Genomic DNA, 25,379 nt, shown 5'->3' with positions numbered 1-25,379 from the left:
GCCAATACACTTCAAAAAGTGAATAATAAGGTTGCAGCAAGAGTACAAATATCTACCAACTTGGCAAAGAATTATAAACAATAGTCTCAACATAGATAATAGTATAGTACTTGTCATACATCTCTAATTTATGCAAGAAGTTATATGATTATTTGTCGATCATCATGAACTTTCTTGACCAAAACAGTTAGGAATGGTGAAAAATATGAAAAACCAAAAAGTTAATATCTTGTGATATTTGATAAAATGAAAACAATATGTACCGATAGAAGAAGCATGTAGAAAGATATCAAAATCTTGCGAGAGAATGAGGATAAAGACTATCAAAAAAGAGATGTACATACCTTACTAGGAAGACCACCCAATCTTTTTAGAATATTAAGTGGTAATGTATCGACAACCCCTACAGGAGCAAGTGCAGAAGAATGCCTAAAGAAAACAGAAGACGGTATGTTAGCTACAACATCTTCATAACCAGAAACTACTTCTAAAAATATTCACCAGATATAATCAACAGTTCCCATGAATTTGGAGTGGTAAGAAGTTGCCAAAGGTTCTCCATTATTATCTCTTGTATCGTGATTTCCCTGCTTCAGCAAAAATAATATGTATGATCCAGAATGAACTACATAGATGTACTAAGCTAGGTAAAGAAAAGATTTTAGGGGTAATTATACTAACATCCCCTCAACTATAGGATGGTTTGACTTAATTACCATAAATTTGTATTCATACAAATACACAACAACCCCTCAAATTTCAATTATGGATTTATCTCAAATATATCTTTGTTCTGCCATGTGTATTTAAAATGATTTCACTGGCATGGCCATTGATGAGTCATGACTTTCTCAAGGGGTTTTACATACCGTACCAACTACCCTTCAATAGAGGGAAAGAAACCTTATTTTTCATCCCTGATCTTATATACCCTTATTGGGACCTCTACCTTAACCTTTTTTTAACTATGCTAAATTATAAGAAAGCATTGTTATAGTTAAGCATCTAGCTAAACAATAAAAGGTTGGGTCAAAACTAACATTTCTTTTATGTGATCAGAAATAATGGTTCTAGAGAGGGCATCACATGAGGATCATGGGTTCAACTGTGTAGCGTGTACATCTCCTCTCCAAAGGTCCTTTCTAGGCGGGAGCCTCATGCATTGGGGCACCATTCCTTAGCATAAGATACATTTGATTCGACAAGTACAATCTTCAAAAATGGTCATGAGAAAATAGTAAAAGAATTTGACAATTGTCACTAATGTAAATTAAGCTAGAAACTCTGTAATTGATACTGCCCAGTATCCAGTAGCTCATCTTTTTATGCATCTGAGGACCAATTAGAAAAACTACAAGGCTCATTATTTAGTTAAGTAAACTTTTATACTATTTATAGAAGAGAAGTAATCATCTAGTTAAGTAAACTGCACTCAGGAACTAAAAGACCCATCATACTAACCAAGGTGAGTTGATCATGGCTAGGTAGGAGTGAAAATAGATTGGATAATGCTCAACCCACATTCGTATCCATATTTTTGGTTTGAATATAGATTCGAACACAGATATTAAACGGATAGCAAAATTTGAAATCATATCCTAACTAAATGAATACGAATAATTTTCGACTATAGATCGGATAATTTTCAAATAGAGGATCAGATCTTAAACGAATACAGATCAAATTTTACAAATTATGACAATTAATACAAAAAAATAAGAGTTAAAAAAATAAAATTTTGCATGTCAAATACATATAAATTTAGCAAATCAATCTCTACAAATAATATAGAACACATTATTAGTAACTATATTAATATTCACTATTTAAATAAGCAAATTAAAAACTGTAAATCATTCAGAAAATATACGGGTAAATAGATATCCGATATCCGTATTCGTATTCGAAAAATTATATTTGACCCGTATCAGTATATGTAATGGGATTTTTTACCAGTATCTGAATTCATATATGGGTTTTTTTCAAAAAATCCTATGCGTATCTAGGTCGAGTAAGATTTTTTTATCCGGGTCTGGTCCAAATCGGGTCAGAGTTAATCCGACCCATTTTCACCCCTATAGGTAGGGAATCATAAGGACCTAAATAACAACCAAGAGGAATTTATTTCTCTTATGGGAAAACAGTTAAGAAACTTGAAAGTAGGACCAATCAGAATTTTGACGCATAACATTTAGAAACTTGGGTACGAGGGAAACACTTTGCCCATCGATGCACAATTTAGTGGTGGTCACCAAGGTCCTAGGATCAAGCTCTGGTAGAATACATTGGCAAAATGGCTGCAAGGAAGAAAGGAAAAGTAAAAAGTATCACTGTAAGATTTTTCCCTTTCATCCTAGTTAAGGGTTTGAATCAAGGAAATAACTACACCAATAGAAGTGATAAGGCAGCATACATGTTGCTCTTATCAGACACTGCATGGGTGGAAGCCTCTTGCAGTAGATATCTTTCAAGTTTCAAATACTCAGAAATCTTGGTTTGCAGAATACTGAATTTTTATGATGGATCATGCAGTTGAAAAAGAACACAACGTAGGAAAAGGAAGAAATGGGAAAAATAAAAGAAATTACAGGAATTCCACGATATGCACTAGAAAGTTTTAGATGGTTCTGAATGCTGGTGCACCCCCAGGTTCCAGCTGCAAGGCGTATTTCTTCAGCGGTCCATTTATACCTCAAATGATTTGCCATAGACTTTGGTGTTCTGCAGATTAAGGTGCATATCTCAAATAAGAACAAGAGGAAGAAAATTACTTTCCAGCAATGCAGCTGTAAATGAAGAGTATTAATAAGTGAATAATGGTGTATCAGAGAAAGACCTCGAGTTATCACTTTGAGCAGAAGAAGGCAACTGCCTAACTGGAAGCTCAATCTGACCAGAAATTTTCTTGCGATCATAGGCAAGAATGTCCAACTGCAAGTTTCAAACATCAATTCAGAAACCAGATTAACGCTGAAATATGAAATAATCTGATTAAGGGGATATTATGGACCTCAGATGAAGTTAAGAACTGGTAAATAGCACTCTGTTTCAAGAATATAAATCCACAGCTTCATCAGCAAGAAATGATAAAAGTATCCAGTGAACGGTTTATTCTTGTAGTATAATTATTCAGAAACTACATGTACATCAGAAGATATCACCTGTGGCATGCTATTAAAATCACCAGAAATTACAAGTGAACTGTTCTTGTAACCCTGTGATAATACTTTTGCCTTCTCTAGAAACACACGGATCTACAAAACCAAGTGAAGCAGAAGTCAGAATCACTACAGTAAACAGAAAATATAAAATGTTCTCGGAATAGAAAACATGGCCACATGTCCTCCATCACTCCCATTTTTTAAAGTTTACCAAAAGTTATATGGCACCTTAAGTAAACTTTTTCAAATAACTTAAGGAAAGAAATTAGTGAGAAAGAACTTTTAAAAATATACTGCATTTAGGTAGATTTGCCCAAAAAGGCGGTTAAGATCCAATCTTCAAGAATAATAAGAAAAGACAAACTACCACAATCTGCATAAAAGTTTTAGACTTCTATTTCTTATAGTTTTCAATTTTTTCTATAATTTGTATCAGGATAGAACAGGCAAAGTTTAACTCAAGCAGAGGGAACAGGGTGCACTTCTTCTGTTTAACATGCAAACGTTAAATAATTCTTTCTTGGTAAGACATGTATTTCTATTACCATTAAATGGTTTCAAGGCTATCAAACTTCATAAAGAATGAAGATGAATTCAGAAAGAAAAGCTTTTGAAATAAAAGGGTGGAAATTTCAAAAGTAATTGTTTGCAAAAGATCTGGATATTCAAATATTCAAATCTAGTCATATAGTAAGTGCAACTTAGTTTATTGTTCCTTTGAACAATCAGTGCACTTGTTTCTTGATCATTTAAGAACTCATATCAAGTTTCTTGTTAACAAAATCAATTAGAACTTATGGAACTTAGATTATTGAGTTCTTTAGTTCTTTTTTACTTAATGCAAGTTATATCAGTTAAACAATGAATCAGTGACCAATTCCTTTCCAGCAAGTGCCAGCAGTCACAAGGGCCCAAGTCTCATGAAATAAGCTGATTGTGTAAGTTGGAGGGGAATGGTGGCACGATTAAAAGGTATTCAGTAAGCTGACATAGACACAATATACTATATCTAAATCCAACAGGCATCTCCGTATTTGTCTCTGCATCAGTTAGTGCCCAACAGGAACAAATACAAATGATGATTCACAAAGCCACTTGAATAACAGAAAAAAAGAACAATAGCTAAAGTATGAGACATGTCAAGTGAATCTCTTACAAATATCATGTGTTTATGTGTAAGCACATTTCAAAATGATGAGCCACTATCATTGAATATGGAAACTTGTAATGTCTAGCTAAACTTTAAGGTAATTGATGAAAAGGCAGTTGAAAAGCCCACCATAGGACCAGTTGTTGTCTCCTGCAATCTCGTCCAAGTAGTCTAGGTACTACCTTTGGATTAAAACTTATGAGTTATATCACCTTTGCTCCCAAATGACATGCCTAGGACAAAATTGGCCTTCTGTGGGTTATATAATAAGAACCACATAGTACTCACTTATAGACCTTGCCACCATCCAAAGCTACTTGAAGGGACAGAAGCTGCCCTTGTAAGGATAATTATACAACAAAGTTCCTCAATGTTCCTTAAAGAGGTTTCAAGCAGGTGCAACACCCAAGTGTCCAAGATTTAAGCCTGCCATGTGGAGGGGGTGGCCTGATCAGGAAAGGCTCCAGTGCAATCCAAGAAAACCCAGAATCCTAGTGAAAAGAGTGACTGCGGGAGATAAGAGATGACTGCAAAAACACGGTAAATTAATAAGAAATACGTAGAGGAGATTGCAACAGTCAACCAGGAGAACAAAAAAGCAGATTTTGCGCCTAAGGCCATTGATAGAGAATCTCAAAATCAACTGGAAACTAAGTTAAGTCCATCTTCCAGCACAATCATTATTGGAGCCTAGAATTGTTTAAACCACCAAAATTCTTAGGCAAATACTTAATAAGTAGTCCCTAAGGGTTGTCTCTAATAGAAAAGGGAGCCAGACATACATACTGAAAACGTCACTGATATAGGTCTTCAAGTTGTTCAACAGAAGCAGCAGTCTTTCTATTGGATTAAGATAAAATGAGCAACGATGGCCGTGCCACAGGCATAGACCCTACCGATAACCGGCTGGCACAGGATGGCACATGTCGCAGCACTTGCCGACTGTGTTGTAAAATGAGAGAAAATGTAAGGGACTACTCACCTTAACCGTCACCACTCGCCGAGTCGCCACTTACTCGAGCTTGCACCCTCGTCAAGTGCCTTAGCCCGAAGGAGGGAGGAAGAAAGGGAGAAAGAGAGAGAGAGATTAAAAACTTAGGTTGCAGATCCGAATCCGCTCACCCAAGCTTGCACCCCCTGTCGGGTGCCTTAGCCCGAGGTAGAGAGGAAGAAAGGTCGAGAATAAGAGAGAGAGAGAGAGAGAGAGATTAAAAACTTAAGTTGCGGATCCAAATCTTGGCGAGCGGCGAAGCTACTAAGAGAGGTGCAGTGTGGCATCTCTCGTGCCATGTGTCGGTACGCCGCTGGAACAGCCATCCATGAAAATGAGCACAGAAAAAGAACTTTAAAGCTAAGAAATCACAACTGCAAAAAAACCAAAACTATTCAGTAAGAAAAACAAGTCCGAAGGCCAAGTACAGAGAATATATGAACTACCAAAAATAACATATCTTGCATTACCTAAGAATTTTAAAGACTTCGTTGCTTGGGAAATGGTGTTACAAAATGAAAGCCCAATCCTTTGGAGATCTATAATCACAGATACCTACTAGGACCGCTTTTAAGTTTTAAAGACATCAAAAGTGCACCAGAATATCCACACTTCACATCTTATACCATAAGAGTTCTTTCATTAACTAGCCCAATAAAATGTCTTCAGAGCAGATCAATAGCTAAAACAGTGTACCTGTCCCAACTTAATATCTCCGCGATTTGGGTTGAACAACATGTGGATATTGCCAACAATTAGAGTCCGACATTGTGACCTATACATGTAGAAGCCCCATTACTATTTGAATAACAGAGAACAGCTAAGAAATATTCATGATGAGAAAATCAGCTGCTTAAGTTTACTAAGCACAGAACCTGACTATCTTGGTTTGAGACCACTTACAACTAAATCATGCATGTAATCTATAAGCATCATATACAATAATCATCTATCTTGACTCAGCTAAAAAAACACCTCTTACTATTGAGCCATTTTTAGTCTTTCACAATATAACATGGTAGCAAGAAACTTACTCTGCTGTCTGAGATCTTGCATCGTTACAATTTGAATGGTCATGAGACACCTATAACAGAAATTTTAAAAAAAAAATCTTAGAATTTAAAAGGAAAAAGTCCTTATATGAATTATTATATATGAACAGTTGGTCTAGAGCCGAGAAAGGTCCACAAGTACTAATATGCATATCCAATTGATGCTAGATCACTTGCAATTATATAGCTTCTATCACAAGATTTCTTATCCCACCTCAAAAGAGTTGCTAATGCTAGAATCAAATATAAAAGAGTAATAAGCGTACAAGAATAAACAAAACAAAGATATCAGAAACAAGGATATTGTTATGAACCGGATCTGGACCGATCGAGATGTAAGAAAATTATGAGATCCTTATCGGTGGTAGCCTCAAGAGTTACAGATGTAATAGCTTTGAAGTCGGAGTGAAAAATTAAAAATAAAATAGTGAGGGAAGGTTGAATTTGGATATAATTGTAAATATCCGTCGTTACGGCGATCGTCGGAGAGTGACAGACGACCAAGGTAGTGGGAGACGGTCATAAGATAGGATGGCTCATGAAAAAAGATGGTAGCTAAGGTTTAAAAATTTGATAGAATTTTATGATTAAGATCTACTCCTACAAAGATAAAGATAAGCTAACGACTAAGATAAAAACAGTAAATATGAGATACTAAAATAATTTAACTTAATGATCATTCCACTCCTAATAATTAACTCATGACAACTCCTATTTATACGAGTAGAGTCATAGCAAATCGAATCTACATACAAATTATCTGCTTTATTTCAAAATTAAAAACAATAAGCAAATTAGACTAACTAAACTCGACTCGTTTGACTTGACTGACTCGACCCACATAATTGGATCATTACAGATATTCAATACACTTATAAGTCCTTTAATTGGAGATTTGGAGCAGCAAACACCTTCAAAAAACAAGCCACATTCCCTTGATATTTTAAACACTATTGAAGGCATTACAAAATATAGTTAAGCATCTAGTGTACCTTAAAAGCACAAAGCAATGCAACATTGTCTCGGAGGCCAAATTGTCGAAATTCAATGTCTTCTTGTTGTAGAAGAGTGAATCTGCTTTAAGAATTCAAAGAAACGATATCGATAGGAAAACACATTACCAAAATTTAAAATATCAAAAAGAGAAATTTATGAATGATTTATTATCTTATGCATCATAATATACAAAATAAAAACATATATCCCAGAATAGTTTTTATCTCCCTATGCTTCTATAGTAGATACGTTGAGTTGTTGACCAAATTATATCAAAGAAGCATGACATATCAAAAAGGATCAACTATACATTTGATGACATTAAACAACTAATCATAAACCAAGGTTCAAAGTTTCAGATAACATGAAACAACTAATGATAAACCGTATCTATTGGTAGTTTCATGCAAGAAGCCATCAGAAAGTGATACGTGCATGTAGGTGCATGCATGCGCGTACATGACTTGTTTGGCCACCAACTATCACGGAGCCCACTACGTGTTTCACATTTACCTTATTTTTAGTAGCTTGCTTACCAAGTCTTGTTACTCTAGTTCATGTGTTTAGATCATGTGTAACTCCTTCCTTTATAATAGGAATAGAAGAGTAGTGCTAGTAGTGCTATATGAAGTGTAACGTCCATATCCTTTATAATAGGATCATGCAGATAACCATCTCTATTTTAAGAGTTCTTTTTATGTAGTTGTGGATGAAAATATTGAGAAAATACTTTTACTCAAACTTAGAGATCTAGTTTCTCTCTAGCGAAGCTATCCTCTCTTTCTATTTTTAGTCTTAAATTTTTTCTAAAGACAACTAGTCACCACAGGTCAAAAGACTCGTAACAGTTCGAAGTCACTACGATCCGACAATTGTGATCGTAACAGAAAGCTATTTGAGCCTTTTCCTGCCAAATCACGTAGCAATTTTCGATAGAGGTTAGAGTGTATGCAGTAGTCTACTTCAGTAGGTTAGTAGGTTAAGAAAAAATGATTATATCAGAATTACTCCAACATGAATGGTTTTGTCTAAATAGATATGACTTTGATGCTCCATAATATAATTACTTGCTATGAATTTTTTTCATTTACAAAAGGAGTGTTCTGCCAATAGATATTTAAAGTTCATACTTCATATGACATGATAACTTTGTATTCAGACCAATATAAGGTCGCTTAAGATAGCTGTAGAAGTAGAAGAGATCTACCTCTTTATAAGTCCTTTCATTTCAGTAGTTACAGAATGTACGACAAAAACGGAAAAGAAGGAAAAGAGAACTATTTAGCTGCCAGCCTGCCATATATCTTCCAGACACTATACAAATAACAAGTTCCTTTTGCAGTTATGAAGCAAACTATCAATGAATGGTTAACTGAAAAAATTTGGTGCCTCGTCATGTACAAGAATCAGAAATGATAACATGCCTACACCACAAGCCACTAAGTGCAGTTATTATTTATCTTCCTCATAATACTTATATTCACAGAAATATCAGACTTACTTTTCCTCCTTCCAGAATATTGCACACCCATCTCTTGCTTCTCCAGTTCGCCTCTAAAGTTCAAAAAAGATATTGCACTAGAAACATGCCAATATATTGAAGATTGATCATGTTAAAACAGAGTAAGTACCTTATAAGTACCAATATAACCATCTTTGCCAAGTAGGTCAGCCAAATCATCAAATCTATCAACTTCCTGTTAACAAGCATGAATCATTAAAAAATAATGGTTGAATAAGGAATATTGCTAAGTTAATCTTTCCTATAAGACAAGCTAATACAAGAAATAACAATAAACAGATAATAAGTTGTGCATCTTGTGAATTCATTGGTATCATGAATCAAGTCTAAGATATGCCATATGAAAAAACTATGCCTCAAAAAATCAAGGAAAGTTCAGTTCCTCAAGAAAAAGAAAAGAAAATATGTAGTAGTTTGGCATGCCTACTGGAACAATTACTTCTAATACCTAGCTTGAGGAATGTAACTCAAGTTTAACACACAGAAAAATAGTTTTCATGTTATATTGTAATTTCTAGAATTATAATATAGTAGAAGTTTCACATCTATTATCCAAGTAATGATATCAATTCTCTTCTACATTAGGGTAACACTAAATGAAATCACCGTCTGAGTGGCTCTTGGGCTAGATGAAGAAAACTCTCCACCACACTACACTAGAACTATCACAATGTACACGCATGTTTAAATTTTGGAGATTTCTCCTTGCATGCATAAGTTTAAACTAACCATTGAGTTAGACTACCCAAACAGACAAATAGCCGTGTAAATTTCATGTTAAAACCCTCTGGTATCTGATTTTCTCAAATATGATCTCTTATCTTGAAAAGCGTGGGGATGGAGAAGGGGGGAAATCCACATGAATGATCGGAGATTAGGATTTCAGAATAGGGAAATTGGAAAGAAAGAGAGGAAGAGAAAGGATCAATGAATTTTCTCACATTCCATAGTTTTTTTTTTATTCTAATGGGTATCTTTTCAAAGTAGTTCAGAATAGACTGAGATGTTGCTAAACTACTAACTCAAAATGCTTCCCAGAAGATGAGACCCTTTTTCTTAGGTAATGAACAGAATTAGGGGAAGCAAAGGAAAAGCTTCCTTTGATTTCCTAGTTGTCAATCTCTAATCATTTACCCTAGCATAATATTGATTCAACCAGCAATGGCAATTGTGTAGGCATCATCCACACAGAGACTAAATGATGTGGCCTAAGAATGAGAAAACATGAATACAATGAAGATACAGGGAAAGATGAGGAGTACCTAACCCTATGCCCAATAAGAAAAGATAGAGCTTCTGTGAATCTCTTTTTATGCCTCCAAATATCATTTTCATATTAGTATGGCTTGATAGATAAACAAAGATAAAAGGTAAACCACCAAGCCATGAAGGAAATAAGATCAAGCGCACCTAATTTTGGGGGGAAAAGACTAACCCACCTAGCTTGTAAGGGAAGAAAAAAGCCTACCTAGATTGTGAGGGATAAAGAAAACATAGAATCCATAAAATGGAAGAAGAAAAAGAAGGGCAAGAGAGAAAAAGAAGAGGAAGAAGAGGGGAAAAAGATAAACATTGTCCACTTGTACTGATGCACATATCACAGATAAAGATGTTTAAGGTGCAAGAGCTGCCAAAGGATAAACCTATGGTATAGACTAGTCCAAATATTCTCCTATATCCAATAAAATTGTAATCTTAACAGAAGTTAGTCTACAATGGTCATTATAGTTGAATCTTAAGAATACTTTCATACATAGCTACTAAATTAAGAAGGATATGCAAAACCTCTTGTAGGCCTTTCTCCTACAAGGAATTAGGTTCCTCCCCCACACAATAAAAACTTCACTAATAGTTTATTATCGTCTTGGCCTTTGTCGGCTTTTCAGCAAATTGTTAAGAGGACTAATTAGATGGCCCCAGGACAGGCAATAACAATTTGACAATTTGTCCACAAATATATATATATATATATATATCAAAGGATCTCACTGATCATCATCTACAATGATCATTTTTTACCTAATAACTAACAAGAGATGATCTAACTTAGAAAAGATGAATGTAGTAGAACTACGGCTATCTTCAAGATTAATATAGATAGCTTCATTCTTCAAGTATTGAAGTAGGTTAACATTGAAAGTATAGATTCCCTCACATCAGAAGCATAAATTCAAATGATTAAATATTGAGTCAGGAGCTCTTTCCATCACCCAAAAAATACACACATGCACACACAGAGATGAGCTTGACATTGCTTCTATCACGCATAAACTCTTTTTGCACTTTCAAGTATCACCATTGGTAATAATGAGATGCCACGAGAATATTGATCTATGTATGTATCATTTGACAAGTCTGCCTGTCAATCCATTGAAATAGGGTAAAAATGAATACAAGATTCTTTGATTCCTTAAGGAGCACCAACTCGGAGGATTTTCTATAATACTCGAGGACATTCACAAGACAACTTTTTTGCCAACTTTTTCTAAAGATAAGCCTCATGTTAGGAAGAGTCCAAGAGAAACCACTCTACTTGTCAACTGTGGTTGGCAAAAATCAGTAAGCCTCATGCCAAATCCACACCAGCTAACATTCAATAATAAACTCGCATAGGTCGTCATGTATGGCCCAAAACTTATTTGAGATTTGACGGCCTTATCTGTATGAAGATCTCCTCAATAAGTGAACCATTATGGAATTGGCACGATATGTCCTTAGTGCGAAGTGAATACTCAGCATAGTCATCAATTGCCAAGATATTTCAAAGTGAAACAAGGTCAACTACAAATACCAAAAGTCATTATTATTACTATTGCTTGATCAAATGTTTGAAGTTGAATATAGGATTATACTTATTTCTTGTTACATCAAACTGCTTTGAGTTTGCTTATTTCAGTAGGAGAATTAAGACTTTGTTTTCATAGTATATTCCACTTTAATATGACAAACAGTGGCTATAAAATCCACAATAAATCTAGCTAACATGAAAGTAAGTATATATATACATATATATATAAACATATAATTATTTGTCTTAAGGACATGTAGTTGCATCACATCTCTTAGATCGTACAAACCACATAGATATTTTGCTTACTCAATTTCTTCTATGCTGCTCAATCTTTGTTCATGTAGCTTGAAATAGATTAGGGAGAGAGTTGTTAAAGCAAATTTAATACTGCAGAATGAAACCATTACTTGAGATGATGTAGCAGAATTATAATTTCAGTTACCTTTAGTGAAAAATTACTGATGTAGCAGAATTATAATTTTAGTTACATTTAGTAAAAATTACTAGAGAATAAGTAAAAGTAGTATCCACTTGCCACAAAGGATATAGCATCCCATACTCCAGTAGAATTATCATTAAGTCCTTGGTTGTTAACAGTCACCACCATTAAGTCCTTTATCTTCTTCTTTTCAGTAAATTTCCCCATCAATCTTTCTCTACTTTCTCCATTATTCAAGATCCATTTCTGTTCCATCTAGGTTAAAATATCAAATACCTAGAAACTTTCCAGAATGTATACATGTATAGGTTTACTATTATAGTACAAGTAAGATGGTTCCTGATCATATCTCATCAGCCTATTGAATTATTGATGCAACTAAGTTTGACAAGTAAAACAAACGTATATACTTGGCCCCCATTCACTTATGGAATAGGAATAGGCTTATTCTAGAATAAGCCTCCTTATTCTGATGTAGTAACTAAACAATATCTTATCTTAGTCTAGTATATTATTTTAATATTCTCTTTCATATTATTTCATACAACTTTTAAAAACTAATTTATTAATACCCTAAAATTACTATTTTACCCTTATGAGCCGACAGCACTAATTTTTGGTCTAATCAGCTACAATTCATTTCCCTCTCTCTCTCTCCTCTTTCTCTTCTCTCCAAAGGCAGCCATGCCTTAAAAATAACTAAATTATTGAAAGCGAAAAGAAAAGGGTTCCATTCCCTTCTCTCTCTCTCTACCCTTTCTTGCCCCAAAACCTCAACTTCCAAAAGCTTCGAGCTGTGGCCATCCATGGCAGACGAGGAATTTCACGAGGAAGACTACTTCAAGATTAGGAATTTACGAATAAAATTCGATCGAGAAAGCAAAGGAGGAGGTCGTTCTTTCTTTGGTTAATACTTTGGGCCCCTTTCAGTTGTTGCTGTCGTGGTTGACCTCTGCACATCTCTCCATTATTTTCTGATTTTTTTTAAGTATAGTTCTATTTTTCATGTATTACAATAACTTTTTTTAGATTTATTCTATCCTTAAGATCAATATATTGAAAAGTGAAAAAGGCGGCCGCCATGGCGGGGCGGCGCACCAGCCGCCCCGCCACTCATCCTGGCGTTGGTAGAAGGCGGTCTGCCGCATTGGCGGGCCGCCTGAGCGCTAAAAAGCGCTAGCAGGCCGCGCGGGCCGATAAGGCGGGCTAGCGCTTCGGCCTGCCAAACCCGCTTTATCGGGTTTAGCGGTAGTGGATCGGATTATCGAATATCCACTGAAAAAAACTAACCAAACCATTAACCATTAATATTTCTTCTCTCTCTCTCGCTGCGCCCTCTCTCTCACTAAAATCCCTAAATCCCTAAATCCCTAATCTCTCTCTCGCTGCGCCATCTCTCTCTCTCTCGCTGTGCCCTCTCTCTCTCGCTACGCCCTCTCTCTCAGTGCGCCCTCTCTCTCTCGCTGCGCCCTTTCTCTCTCGCTGCGCCCTCTCTCTCACTGCGCCGGCTCTCGCTGCAGAGGTATGGGCCCCTCTCTCTCTCTCTCTCTCTCTCTCACAATCTCTCTCTCACTCTCTCCTTCTCTCTCTCTCACTTTCACATTTTCACTGTCTCTCACACCGAAGTAGTTAATTTTTTTTTTTAATTTTCAATTATGTCTAAAGTAGTTAAATCTTAACACTGTTAGTTACTTAGTGATTATCTGATAATAATGATAATATGTTCGTTAATTAATAATTAGTTAATGATGGTTAATTACTTAATTCAGAAATTAATTTAGTAATTATCTGATAATATGTTTTTTAGTTTTTCTCTGTTCTAGTGTTTCTTATTACTTAATTCCTCTAGTTAATTTAGAAATTAATTGAAGTAGTTTTCTGCTATTCTGCTAATCTGTTGAATACTTGAAATGTTAATTAGTAATCTGTTAATGATTGTTAATTACTTAATTACTTAATTCATAAATTAATTTAGTAACTATCTGATAGGTGATAATATGTTTTTGATTTTTCAGTTTTTCTCTATTTCTTATTACTTAGTTCCTCATTTCTTCTATTTTTTCTTTAATTCTGTTAATTAAGATTGTTAATTATTTGATTCAGAAATTAATTCAGTAATTGTCTGATAATATGTTTTCTCTGTTTCTTATTTCTTAATTCCTCTAATTAATTCAGAAATTAAGATTAGAGATTAAGAATTTAAGATTTAACAGTGAGTTAATTTTTAGTGTTAATCTGTCTCAAACATTTCTTTTGAATTAGTGAATTACTGGATTAAGTTATTACTTATTAAGTATTAACTAGAGAGTAAATTAGTAATCAATAATTAGTAATAACTAAATATCTTACTATCTGTTTTACTGGAGAAGGTAAAACAGTAATTAATTACTATTTTTAAATCTGAAATGTGAATTATGAATTATCAATCATATTTGTTTTTTGCCCAATTTCATTACAGAATACAGATAGTCAAATATGACCACTAATTCCTCTCAAACACCGTCTGTGGTTGGGTCAACTTCATCTGAATTTTTTATGCCTGTTGGCTCCAATGATCCAGGGTGGCAATATGGATACCTTCCAAATAAAGTTGATGCCAATACGGTGAAATGTAGATTTTGTGGGAAGGTTACTAAGGGAGGAATTAATAGATTCAAGAAGCATATTGCTCATGTTAGAGGTGATGTTGCGCCTTGTCCAAAAGCTACAGATGAGGCAAAAAAAGTTATTAAAGAGCATATAGAGGGCAACAAAAGGAGAAAGGAGAATAAATCAAAAGAGGAAACAGAATTGAGAGCAGAAGTAAATATATTTAGAGAAAAGGAAGATCCAGAAATTTTAGAAGTTGGAAGTAAAAGGCCAAGAAGTAGAGGTCCTTTAGACAAATACACATCTATTGATCCAGAAGTTTCAATTAGAGAGCGGGAGAAGATGGTACAGACAAGTATAAAAGATACTTTTGCAAAAGAACAAATAGATAGAGTGCTAATGTACTTAGCTCATTGGGTTTATAAGTGTGGCATTCCCTTTAATGCTGTAACTGATAAATCATTTCATGTTTTGATGGAAGCAGTTGGTCAGTATGGTCCAGGGTTCAAGCCGGCAACTATGCATGAGTTACGTGAGCCACTTTTGAAAAAGCAAATGGCTAAAACAAATGATAATTTGGAGAGCCATAGAGCTGCATGGAAGAAAAATGGCTGCTCCATTTTAACTGACGCTTGGACAGATCGAAAAGGAAGAAGCATTATGAATTTATGTGTCAATTGTGAGCTGGGGGTTAGTTTTCTACGTTTAGTTGATTGCTCTAAAGATTCACATACAGGTGAATACATTCACAATATTGTTGTTGAGGGTATCAAGGAAGTGGGAGAGGAAAATGTACTTCAAGTTGTGACTGATAATGCTACTGCTAATTTAGCAGCTGCACGATTGCTAAAGCAAAATTATCCTTGTATATATTGGACATCTTTTGCTGCCCACTGTATAGATTTGATGTTAGAGATGATATCAAAGGAAGGAAGGATTAGGGGTTCAATTGAACGTGAAAGGGAAATCACTGTGTTCATTTATGGACATCACAAAACATTGAGTTTGATGCGTCAGTTTACACAAAAAAGGGAGATCGTGAGACCCGGGGTTACAAGATTTGCCACTTCATTTCTCACATTACAGAGTCTTTTGGAGAAGAAAGAAAAATCAAGGCTTATGTTTACTTCCGATGAATTTTTAAGTTGCAAATGGTCAAAAACTGCGAAAGGAAAGAGAGTTTATTCTACTATCCTCAATAACCAATTTTGGAGGCAAGTGTCATTAGCAGTTAAAGTATTCACTCCTTTGGTGAAGTTGCTACGAGTTGTTGATGGTGAAAGAAAGCCACCAATGGGATTCATATATGGTGGATTGAAAGATGTCAAGAAAGAAATAAAGAATATTTTCAATAATAATGAGACATCTTCCAAGCCTTTTCTAGATGCAATTGATCACTACACAAATGGAAAGCTTGATATACATCTCCACGCTGCTGCATATTACTTAAATTCATACTATTTTTATAGAGATTTGGATGAGATGGAGACTGACTTTAATGTAATAGATGGTGTTCTTAGTTGTATTGAGAGCTTTTATCCAGATCAAGCCATTCAAGTTCACATTTCAAATGTGGAGATGAAAGCATATAAGGATGCCACTGGGATATTTGGGAGACCGCTAGCAAGATTAACAAGAGAAGTTAACAATGATGAATTCAACCCAAGTAATAATTATTAATTAGCATATGTTGTAAAAGTGTAATTGTGTAAAACATGTCTTTTACAGTTTTATTCTTTGTATGTTACTAAGTTACTTTTTAATTTTTATGGTTATAGCTCATTGGTGGAGTGTATATGGAGTCGCTGCCCCCTATGTCACGACCCAAAATAGGAATCATGACCGGCCATGCATCTCAATATGCTTGAGATGCACGAAGCCTTAATAATACTCTCTACGTATACGATGACAAGATAAATAAATAAAATGAGAATGTGCTTTATTAAAATTTTATTACTAAATGCAATTGAAATAAAATAAACAATGTTAATGTTTATGAGTCTCTAAACTAAAATAAAATAAAATAAAACCTTCTAATCTAAAGCACAAAATCTAAAAGAGCGGAAAGGTAAATAGGTGAATCCTAAGTGGAGGTGGAATCCGGGTACATCACGCTCAGTCGCCCCGCTGACTATTACCTGAAATAAATAAACAAATACAAAAAAAACAATAGAACTCGTGAGCCAACAACTATAGCTCAGTGAGTGGAATCCACTCGAACCAAATAAATTTTTAAAACATATTAATGCTGAATAAATTAACTAAAAGCAACAATATCCATGATAGTATGCAATAGGCATGCTCTCTATATAATAACAATGGTAACAATAGAGAAATGTCACAACTTGTAACCTTGCACGTTTTCCAACATATTACATCTTTTTGATATTTATACTGTCATATGTCTCAATGGGTCTAAACCCTGTGGATCCACATCAACTAGAAGTCACCTCGAGATGACGCTCGGGACTTTTCTTCATAGCTGATCCGGTTAGGGTCATCAGAGGGTATCACCCTGTGATCAACACACTCTGTCTTTTCCTCTAACCGTTGAGAGAAGTTAAAGTCACCTAGGAAGTTTTTCTCATTTTTCCTAGGACTGTTCCCTAACCCCGCCAGAGTCACCTAAGAAAGTCACCACAGTGATCTAACTTAGGACTTTCCCCTGGACTTCCAGATAGACTTGAGTCACCACGGAAAATCGCAACGATTTATACCGGGACTGTTCTCTAAGTCATATTAATACTAATCTCATTTTTTCTTTTCACAAATTTTAATATTAGCACGAAGTATAGTGATGCACTGAAATATAATAATAAAATGCACACAGAAAATAAAACAATTAAATTTTCGCACATACGGATGAAATAAATAGACTTGCACACAGAAATTGCAATAATTTAATTTTTACACATGAGAGTGAAATAAATAATTTGCGTATAGAAAATTTACATGGTCTGACAACAATACGAAATACAATAAAATAAACACGTGAGTGAACCCACTCACCTGAGTCTAGGCAAGACAACCAAAATCTCAAATATCTAGCCCACGTACTAAAAATCACCACCTTAAATAATAAATAACAATAACATTTTTAATTAAAACAATTATTAAAAATGTTTATACAATTTAACCTAAGAATAATTAATTTGGGCTAAATTAAGCCCAAATCAATTGGGCTGGGCTGCAGTTGGCCCGCAGCCCACCCAAATAAATTCTTAAATGGATTGGGCCGAGGCCCAATCCAATTAGATAATGGAACTAGGTCGGGTTCCTTGGATTCGGATCCAACCCGACCCGGATCCATCACTAAAAGGGAGAAGATCAGACTCGGGCAACCCGAGTCTGTCTTCCCCAAACTGAAGAGAGAGAAAGAAAAAGAGAGGAAAGAAGGAAGAAGAAGAAGAAGAAGAAGAAGGCGACGCCGGCGGCCGCCACTGCGGAGGTTCGCCGGCGCACCCTCAGTTCCTGACGGGATCCGGAGGTAACGGCCGCGACTCGAAGCCGCCGGCCGGCCTGATTTGCCGACGAGGCCGAAAACCCCCAAATCAGGTAATTTCGGATTTTCTCAATTAAAATTTAATTAAATTAGAGGGGTGGGAAAGGGCTTACGGGGGAGTCGTGTGGTGGTCTCTGCTGGCTCCGGCGACGCTCCGGCTGGCCGATTCCACGGCGACAACTCCGACGGTGAGGAAGAAGCGAAAGAAGGGAGGAAGAAGAGAGAGAGAGAGAGAAAAAAAAAAAAAAGCTAAGATGGTTAAACAGAGATTAGGGTTTTTAATTTATAGATTAGAAAAGGATTAAATCTAATCTGATTCGGATTAGGTGAAATCCCTTCTCTCCCGCTGCGTACCGGAGAGGGAGAGGGGAGGGGCTGCACGTGCAGAGCACGTGCACCTTCCTCTCTCAACCCAAATATTTTATTTTTTATTTTTTTTATTTTTTTTATTTTTTCTGGTCCTAACACCCTACTTGAAATGTATGGCAGTTAAGATTCTTAATTTAACATGTAGCTCCTCAGGATGTGAAAGAAATTGGAGCTCCTTTGAATGGGTAATATATCATTAATCATTGTATTGACTAAGCTAAATTGATGAATTTTATTATCAAATTGATTTAGTCTTTGATTTGATGATTTCAGATTCATTCAAAGAAGAGAAATAGATTGGAAGTGAAGAGGCTAAATGATCTTGTTTATGTACAATTTAATGCAAGAATGAAGGATCGAAAGATAGCGAAAGAGAAGGATCCAGTCGTTTCAAAAGAAAGAAATAATGCAAGGGAATGGTTGGACAATGATCATGTAGAGTAAGAGGTCTTTCCAGGTGAAGGGTTAACTTGGGAGATGGTGACAGAAGCATCAGGAGCCGAAGAATATTTAAGATCAAGGAGGAGCACTAGATCTACTCAAGCTACTACTAGTAGCACTCCTTCCACTTCTCTAGATGAGCAATTAATTGAGTCGGATGAAGAAACAAATGATGAGGATGATGTTGAGCTAGAATTTGATGATGATTCCGATGATAATCTTTTGGTAGATGAAGTTTATCCCATAGATTATGAAGAAGATTAGAATGTCCTTTATGTTATAATTGTGAACTTGTTATGAACTTGATAATTTTGAATTTTTGATTATATGTTATTTGTTTTATCATATTATTTTGTTATGATTGTGAACTTGTTGCGAGGAACTTATGGTTGTGATAATTTTGAATCTTTGATTATGTATTTATGTTATTATAGTTGTGAATTGTGGTAATGTTATTGTGGTTGTGAATTGTGATTATGTTATTATGATTGTGAATTATGATTATGTTATTTAGTATTTTATTTTAGAACTTGTTACTATTTATGTATTTATGTTATTATGGTTGTGAATTTGTGATTATGTATATTATATATGTTTATTTATTTATTTATAATTTTTTTATATTAAAAATGCTAGACCGCCTTGTCACCCGCCTTGTCGCCCGCCTTCCGCCTAGGCGCTAGGCGGTGGGGTGACCGCCCGCCATCCGCGGCTGCCTTTCAAAACATTGCTTAAGATATGTCTTGGTGCGAATTTATTTTCTATGAATGCGCACTTATACTATGGTGTGCAAATTTATAACTATACTCGTATTTCCTTTTTCAATAGTTAGTACGAGTTTACCGTATGCAGTGCAGACTTATTTTATATAGTGCTTAGTATTTATCAGTAACAATATACAGTGCAGACTTATTTTATGTAGTGCTCAATGCTGAGTATTTGTTAGCCTTTGAATGCAGTGCTGACTTATCTATTTGCATTACAGTAAATTGTTTTAGATTTATTCTATCCTTAAGATATGTCTTGGTGCGAATTTATTTTCTATGAATGCGCACTTATACTATGGTGTGCAAATTTATAACTATACTCGTATTTCCTTCTTCAATAGTTAGTACGAGTTTACCGTATGCAGTGCGGACTTATTTTATATAGTGCTTAGTATTTATCAGTAACAATATACAGTGCAGACTTATTTTATGTAGTGCTCAATGCCGAGTATTTGTCAACCTTTGAATGCAGTGCTGACTTATCTATTTGCAATGCAAAAGAATACATGGGTATTCACCAATAGTGCAACAGAATACGTAGATATTTACTCATAGTGCCAAGAAATATATGGGTACCAGTAGTACGGCAGAATACATGGATATTTATCCGCAGTGCAAAGGAATGCGTGGGTACTCACTAGCAATGTGGCAAAATGCGTAGATATTTACTAATAATGCAAAAGAACGCGTGGTTATTCACCAGCAGTGTGGCAAAATGGGGGAAAATGGCTAGTGTGGAGAAGTAGGGCTTATTCAATGCGTGGTTGTAAATTTTATTTTTTACGGAGAAGGCAAGTGTAAAAAATATTTTAATCTTGAAAATGCAGGAAAGTGCTTATTAAATACAATAATTGTGGGTATATAGAGTTTAGTAAGATTGCAGTTATAATAAAAAATTATAACCCAGTGTGTGGGCTTATATTTCTTTACAGTATAGGCTTATAATCCCACATTATCCCATAGTGCACAGTTATTTTGTTGCAGTACATAATTATTTTATAGAGTGGGGGGTTATTTTTTCACTGCAATATTTTTTTTTTGTGCAGGTATATGAAGTATTTTAAATCTGCAGCTGTAATAAAAAATATTATAATTTTAGATAAATATATATTACTACTACAACAATAAGCCAATCAAGAGTATTTTTGTCATTTGGCAAAACATCACAAATTTTCAATACAAATTCATTATTCTTCAATACTTTAATATCAACTTTATGTTATATCAAATGTAATTATTACACCTTACTAGTATTGAACTAAATATTACAATAGCTTATGCTAGTATTAGCCATCTTCTTCTTGTATTAAAAATTAGAATACTTATCCCTATTCCACCCTTATTCTACAAGTGAACGGGGGCTTGGTATCTAGTTCCTAGCAGAGAAAGCAAACTAAAATAAGTAAACAAATTAAATCCTTGTGAGAAATAAGCATAGTCCAAACAACCATTGGATTTATGATGCTGAAGAAGTACCAAAAAACAAATTAAGAATCAACAAACACATTATTAAGGATATAATCATAAAAATTACGTGAACTTGTACAAATCTTGGTCATAATAAAAAATGGTAAATAAGTTTGCGCACCTGAAAGCATAATATGCTCGGTTTATAATGACGTAGCTCCTTATGTATCCTCTTCTTGCGTTTTTCCCAACTCAAATGTTTCGGAGCAACTTTATGGTAGAGATCCGAATGCTTTGAAGCATTGTCAACACCCAATATATTGTATGAAACGACAGTGAACCTATCTGAAAAATCAAACAGTCTGCCAGTTAACAAACGAAGTAGATTAAATTACTAGATAATTCTTATATAGTAAAGAAGATTGTTATCAGAAAAGCTCATAATGGACAAAATGGCGGCTCTTGATTCCAAAATTACCGTAATTTTGATCAGGCTGAAAGAGGAATAGAAGTACCTTTTAAAGAGGAGAGGTCGCGAGGGGTGTAGACCCATTGGCGAATCCCGTCACCGACTCCGGTCGTTCTCCTTCGCTTGGGGTTGCTGTGACGGGATCCAGGGTTGGTGGGGCCCGGATTGCGGTGGCGCTTCCTGCGGTGACTTCCGGCGGCAGACTCCGAGGAACCGATGGCATCGGCCGTCTTCATAGCGGCCGAGAACTTTTCAGACATACGGTGAGGACAACGAGGTCAGGCTAGTAATAGAACTAAAACTACAACTCTTCCGGTCCGACCAGGTTCCAAATAAAGCAACTATAACTAGCTTGAGCTAGCAACACGCACCGAGCCTCACCAAAATTTGTTTTAAGCGTTTTTTTAAACTTTCAAATTTGCCTAATAATTATTGCATTCAACAATTTTAATTTCATCTGTATATTTTATTAAATAATCTAGTTAGTTAAACTGAGTTTATAATTAGTTTTACTAATCAGTTTTTAATAAAAATGTCTCATCGCGACCTTCAAAATGAGTCTAGTATTAAATTTGAAAAACCCCTAAACACACGTATGTATCTAACCTCTAGGCAATGATACTTCTCGTTCACTTAAGTAAAAGTCGGAAGAAATATTAAAAACGAAAGTAGAGATGAACGCCAAGATTTTAACGTGGAAAACCCAAACGGGAAAAAACCACGGATCTAAACTCGGATCAAAACCAATCACTATGATAGTAGCAGTTACAAGACTGACTCACAAAACAACCCGTCGATCCAAACGACTTTGTTCCTCTCAATCTTGATCGCTAGAACCCACGATTCACTGCTTCTTGTGATTGAAGTCCAATCTCAGTAACCCTCGAGATTGATCTTTCGTCTAGATAGCCCTTAAGACGAAAGATTAAGATTTGTAGATGCGAAGGGCCTTGTTTGTTGAAGAATCGATGTAGCCTCCAAAAAGTCTCCTTGAATAATCTTCTTCAACCACCCTAGGTTAGGGCAACACTATCCTTATATATGATCTCCAAGATAGAACCAAATCCAAGTCGTACTCACGAAAATCCAATAAATTGCAAACTTCATATGTGCGTTCGAACGCGGCCCGAGTGCGTTCGAACGGCCTAACTTAATCTCAGGTGCGTTCGAACAAGCCCAAGTGCGTTCGAACGCGACAGTTTGAATTCTTCAGGTTGCGTTCGAACGCGTTTGTGAACGTTGCTCTCGGTCTGTGTGAACGCAGTACCCGCGTTCGAATGCGTTTGTGAACGCAGCTCTCTGTCTGTGTGAACGCAGTGCCCGCGTTCGAACGCGCTTGTGAATGCGGCTCTCTGTCTGTGTGAACGCAGTGCCCGCGTTCGAACGCGTTTGTGAACGCGGTGAGAACGCGAGGTTTTTCTCCAATGATCTTGCAATTCTTCACACCAGTGATATTCTAGACTTGTGTAAAGCTCAAATACATGAAAGAATACACTTAGAATATTTTGTACAAAATTGCCAATAAATAAAAAACCTAACAAAATTATTTTTAAGTTAATTTAAATATTAAATTTATTATTATTTATAAAAATGAGTCTAATATTTTATTATTTATAAAATAAATATGTTTATTATTATTTAAAATCAATGTGTCCTAAAATATAATTACTCAAAATTATTTTTCAATATAAATATTAAATATTAAAATACATCAGATATGAAATACATCAAATAAAAATTACGGTGATACAGTCAAGAAAGAGAAGATGGCTATGGAACCGGAAAGCTATAGAGATGACTTACCAGATTATTAAATATCTATTATTTTTATTATGAAATGTTAATTTCTACTTATTTTATGTAATGTAATTTTAATATTTTTAGTTAATGACATGTAATGCTTATTTCGATATTTATTTTGTATAATATAATTTCTATACGTTTAATTAAAAAATTAATAATTTAAAATTATTTCTGAAACTATTGGATATTAGTCTTATTTTAAATATTTCGATTAGAGTTTTTTAACCATATATTTTTATTAAAAAATAATAACACTAAGATAACATATTAACTAATTTAAAATAGCTAATATAAATATATATATTATATTATTATTTTAATAAATATAGAGTCCGGTACGTTGGAGTGCACCAAGCTCTTAGCTCCGTGTTGGCTCCAAATATGAAGAATAGGTTAGAGCAGCTCTTATAAGATGAATTCGAGCATAATACATATAAAAGAATTTTCAATTTTTAGGGTTATTTTGCACCAAAAACCCTGCTGGGGTTTTTGCTTTTGTTAGACGGCATGTTTTCGATTTCCATTACATATGAGTCTTTTTTCCTTTCTTTTTTTCAATTTTGTCTTTCTACTATTTAATGCATGGGACAATGAAGAGATAAATGATTCATACTTTCTTTTTCATTTTCTTTTTCTTTTCTATGCCATTTTTCTATGCCATTGCTGGTTCTTCTTCTTCGTCTGCTATTTTTCTTCAAGTCTTAATTTTTTCTTTTTTTTTATATAAGTCCTTCTAATCGCTATTCAATTAATACAGTAAAAGATAATTTAAATAAATAAAAACTCTTTAATTAATATTTTAAATAAAAAACTTAATCTATGTTGCAAATAAACTACGGCCAGAATTCATGCTTAAACTATGAACTTTGTATTTAAACTATGAATTCTTCGTTTTATTGTAAATAGATTTTAAATTTAAAGAAACTCTAAATATAAAAGTTATAAATTTTGATGTCATAGATTTTTATCCAATTAATTTTCATAATTTTTTTAGATATTTTTTTGAAACTATGTAGACTTAAAATTATATAGGTTGAGTAGAAAATTTGTATTTAAACTATGAATTTCATGATTAACTATGAAATTCAAATTATGCATAGTTTTAAAAAATATATTCAAAAGATATTCGTCTGACATCCAAATAATATAAAATTAATTGGATAAAATTGGTGACATTATGATCTAGAATTTTACTATTTTGAGTTTCTTCAATTTAAAATTCTATTTGAAGAGCTTTTTGCACTAAAATGAATAATAAAAAGAAGGAAATGGTAGCAGTTACATAGTTTCCATACTTAAATTACAAAATTAGCTCTGATGGTTGGCTGCGTGCCACGCACCAATGGTCTTGCAAACGGAAATATTTCAAAGACAATCATTTGACATCCAAAATATTATAAAAAAAATTTGGATAAAATTAGTGACATCATAATCTAAAATTTTTATATTTATAATTTCTTCATATTAGAAATCTTTCAGCGGCGAAACGAATAATTTCTAGTTTAAGTAAAAAATTATATATTTAAATACAAAATTCTAACTATAATTCATAATTTTTTAAACATAACTATAATTTATTTGCGACATAGGTTAATTTCTCTTTCTGAAACATTAATTAAATAATTTTTATTTATTTAATTTATTCTAATTATCTCACAACTATCTCTGATTAGTCTCTTATTGTAATAACTAAAGAGCGATTAAAAGAACTTGTATAGAGAAAAAGAAAAAGAATGATTAAGAAATAGAAGAAAAATGATGTCGCCAAAGATGGGGATGGTCTGCATAGCCAAGTCGGATAGGCGAAGGTGCTGGTTCCGACTCAGTAAATCGGGTGGGGTCGTGGTCTCGATTGGGATTGTATGGCTTAAGTGGAAGTCAGCAGTGGAGAGGAAAGCTTGGGAGGTCTTAATGGAGAAGAGATGGAGGC

General features: G+C 34.5%; 1 protein-coding gene across 3 annotated transcripts in view; it reads right to left on the bottom strand.

Moving 5' to 3' along the window:
- Positions 1-21,946, bottom strand: part of LOC140764302 (carbon catabolite repressor protein 4 homolog 5-like) — a 30,450-nt gene extending 8,504 nt beyond the window's left edge. Inside the window, exons 1-13 of one of the 3 annotated variants that reach the window (XM_073102786.1) lie at positions 21,693-21,946; positions 21,359-21,522; positions 8,982-9,047; positions 8,852-8,904; positions 7,347-7,431; positions 6,337-6,386; positions 5,999-6,077; positions 3,162-3,254; positions 3,011-3,043; positions 2,837-2,931; positions 2,589-2,721; positions 502-590; positions 345-429 (exon numbers count right to left, since the gene is read on the bottom strand). In XM_073102786.1, the coding sequence (XP_072958887.1) occupies positions 345-429; positions 502-590; positions 2,589-2,721; positions 2,837-2,931; positions 3,011-3,043; positions 3,162-3,254; positions 5,999-6,077; positions 6,337-6,386; positions 7,347-7,431; positions 8,852-8,904; positions 8,982-9,047; positions 21,359-21,522; positions 21,693-21,906 (1,239 nt within the window). In that variant the 5' untranslated portion in view covers positions 21,907-21,946. The remainder of the gene's footprint in view (positions 1-344; positions 430-501; positions 591-2,588; positions 2,722-2,836; positions 2,932-3,010; positions 3,044-3,161; positions 3,255-5,998; positions 6,078-6,336; positions 6,387-7,346; positions 7,432-8,851; positions 8,905-8,981; positions 9,048-21,358; positions 21,523-21,692) is intronic. The other 2 variants (XM_073102787.1, XM_073102788.1) reach the window with 2 other exon arrangements.
- Between the last annotated feature and the right edge of the window lie 3,433 nt (positions 21,947-25,379).

This window comes from Typha angustifolia, chromosome 8, assembly GCF_048772165.1.
Source record: "Typha angustifolia cultivar Huaian chromosome 8, ASM4877216v1, whole genome shotgun sequence".
Classification (NCBI taxonomy): Eukaryota; Viridiplantae; Streptophyta; class Magnoliopsida; order Poales; family Typhaceae; genus Typha; species Typha angustifolia.
This window is presented reverse-complemented; position numbering and strand designations above follow the sequence as displayed.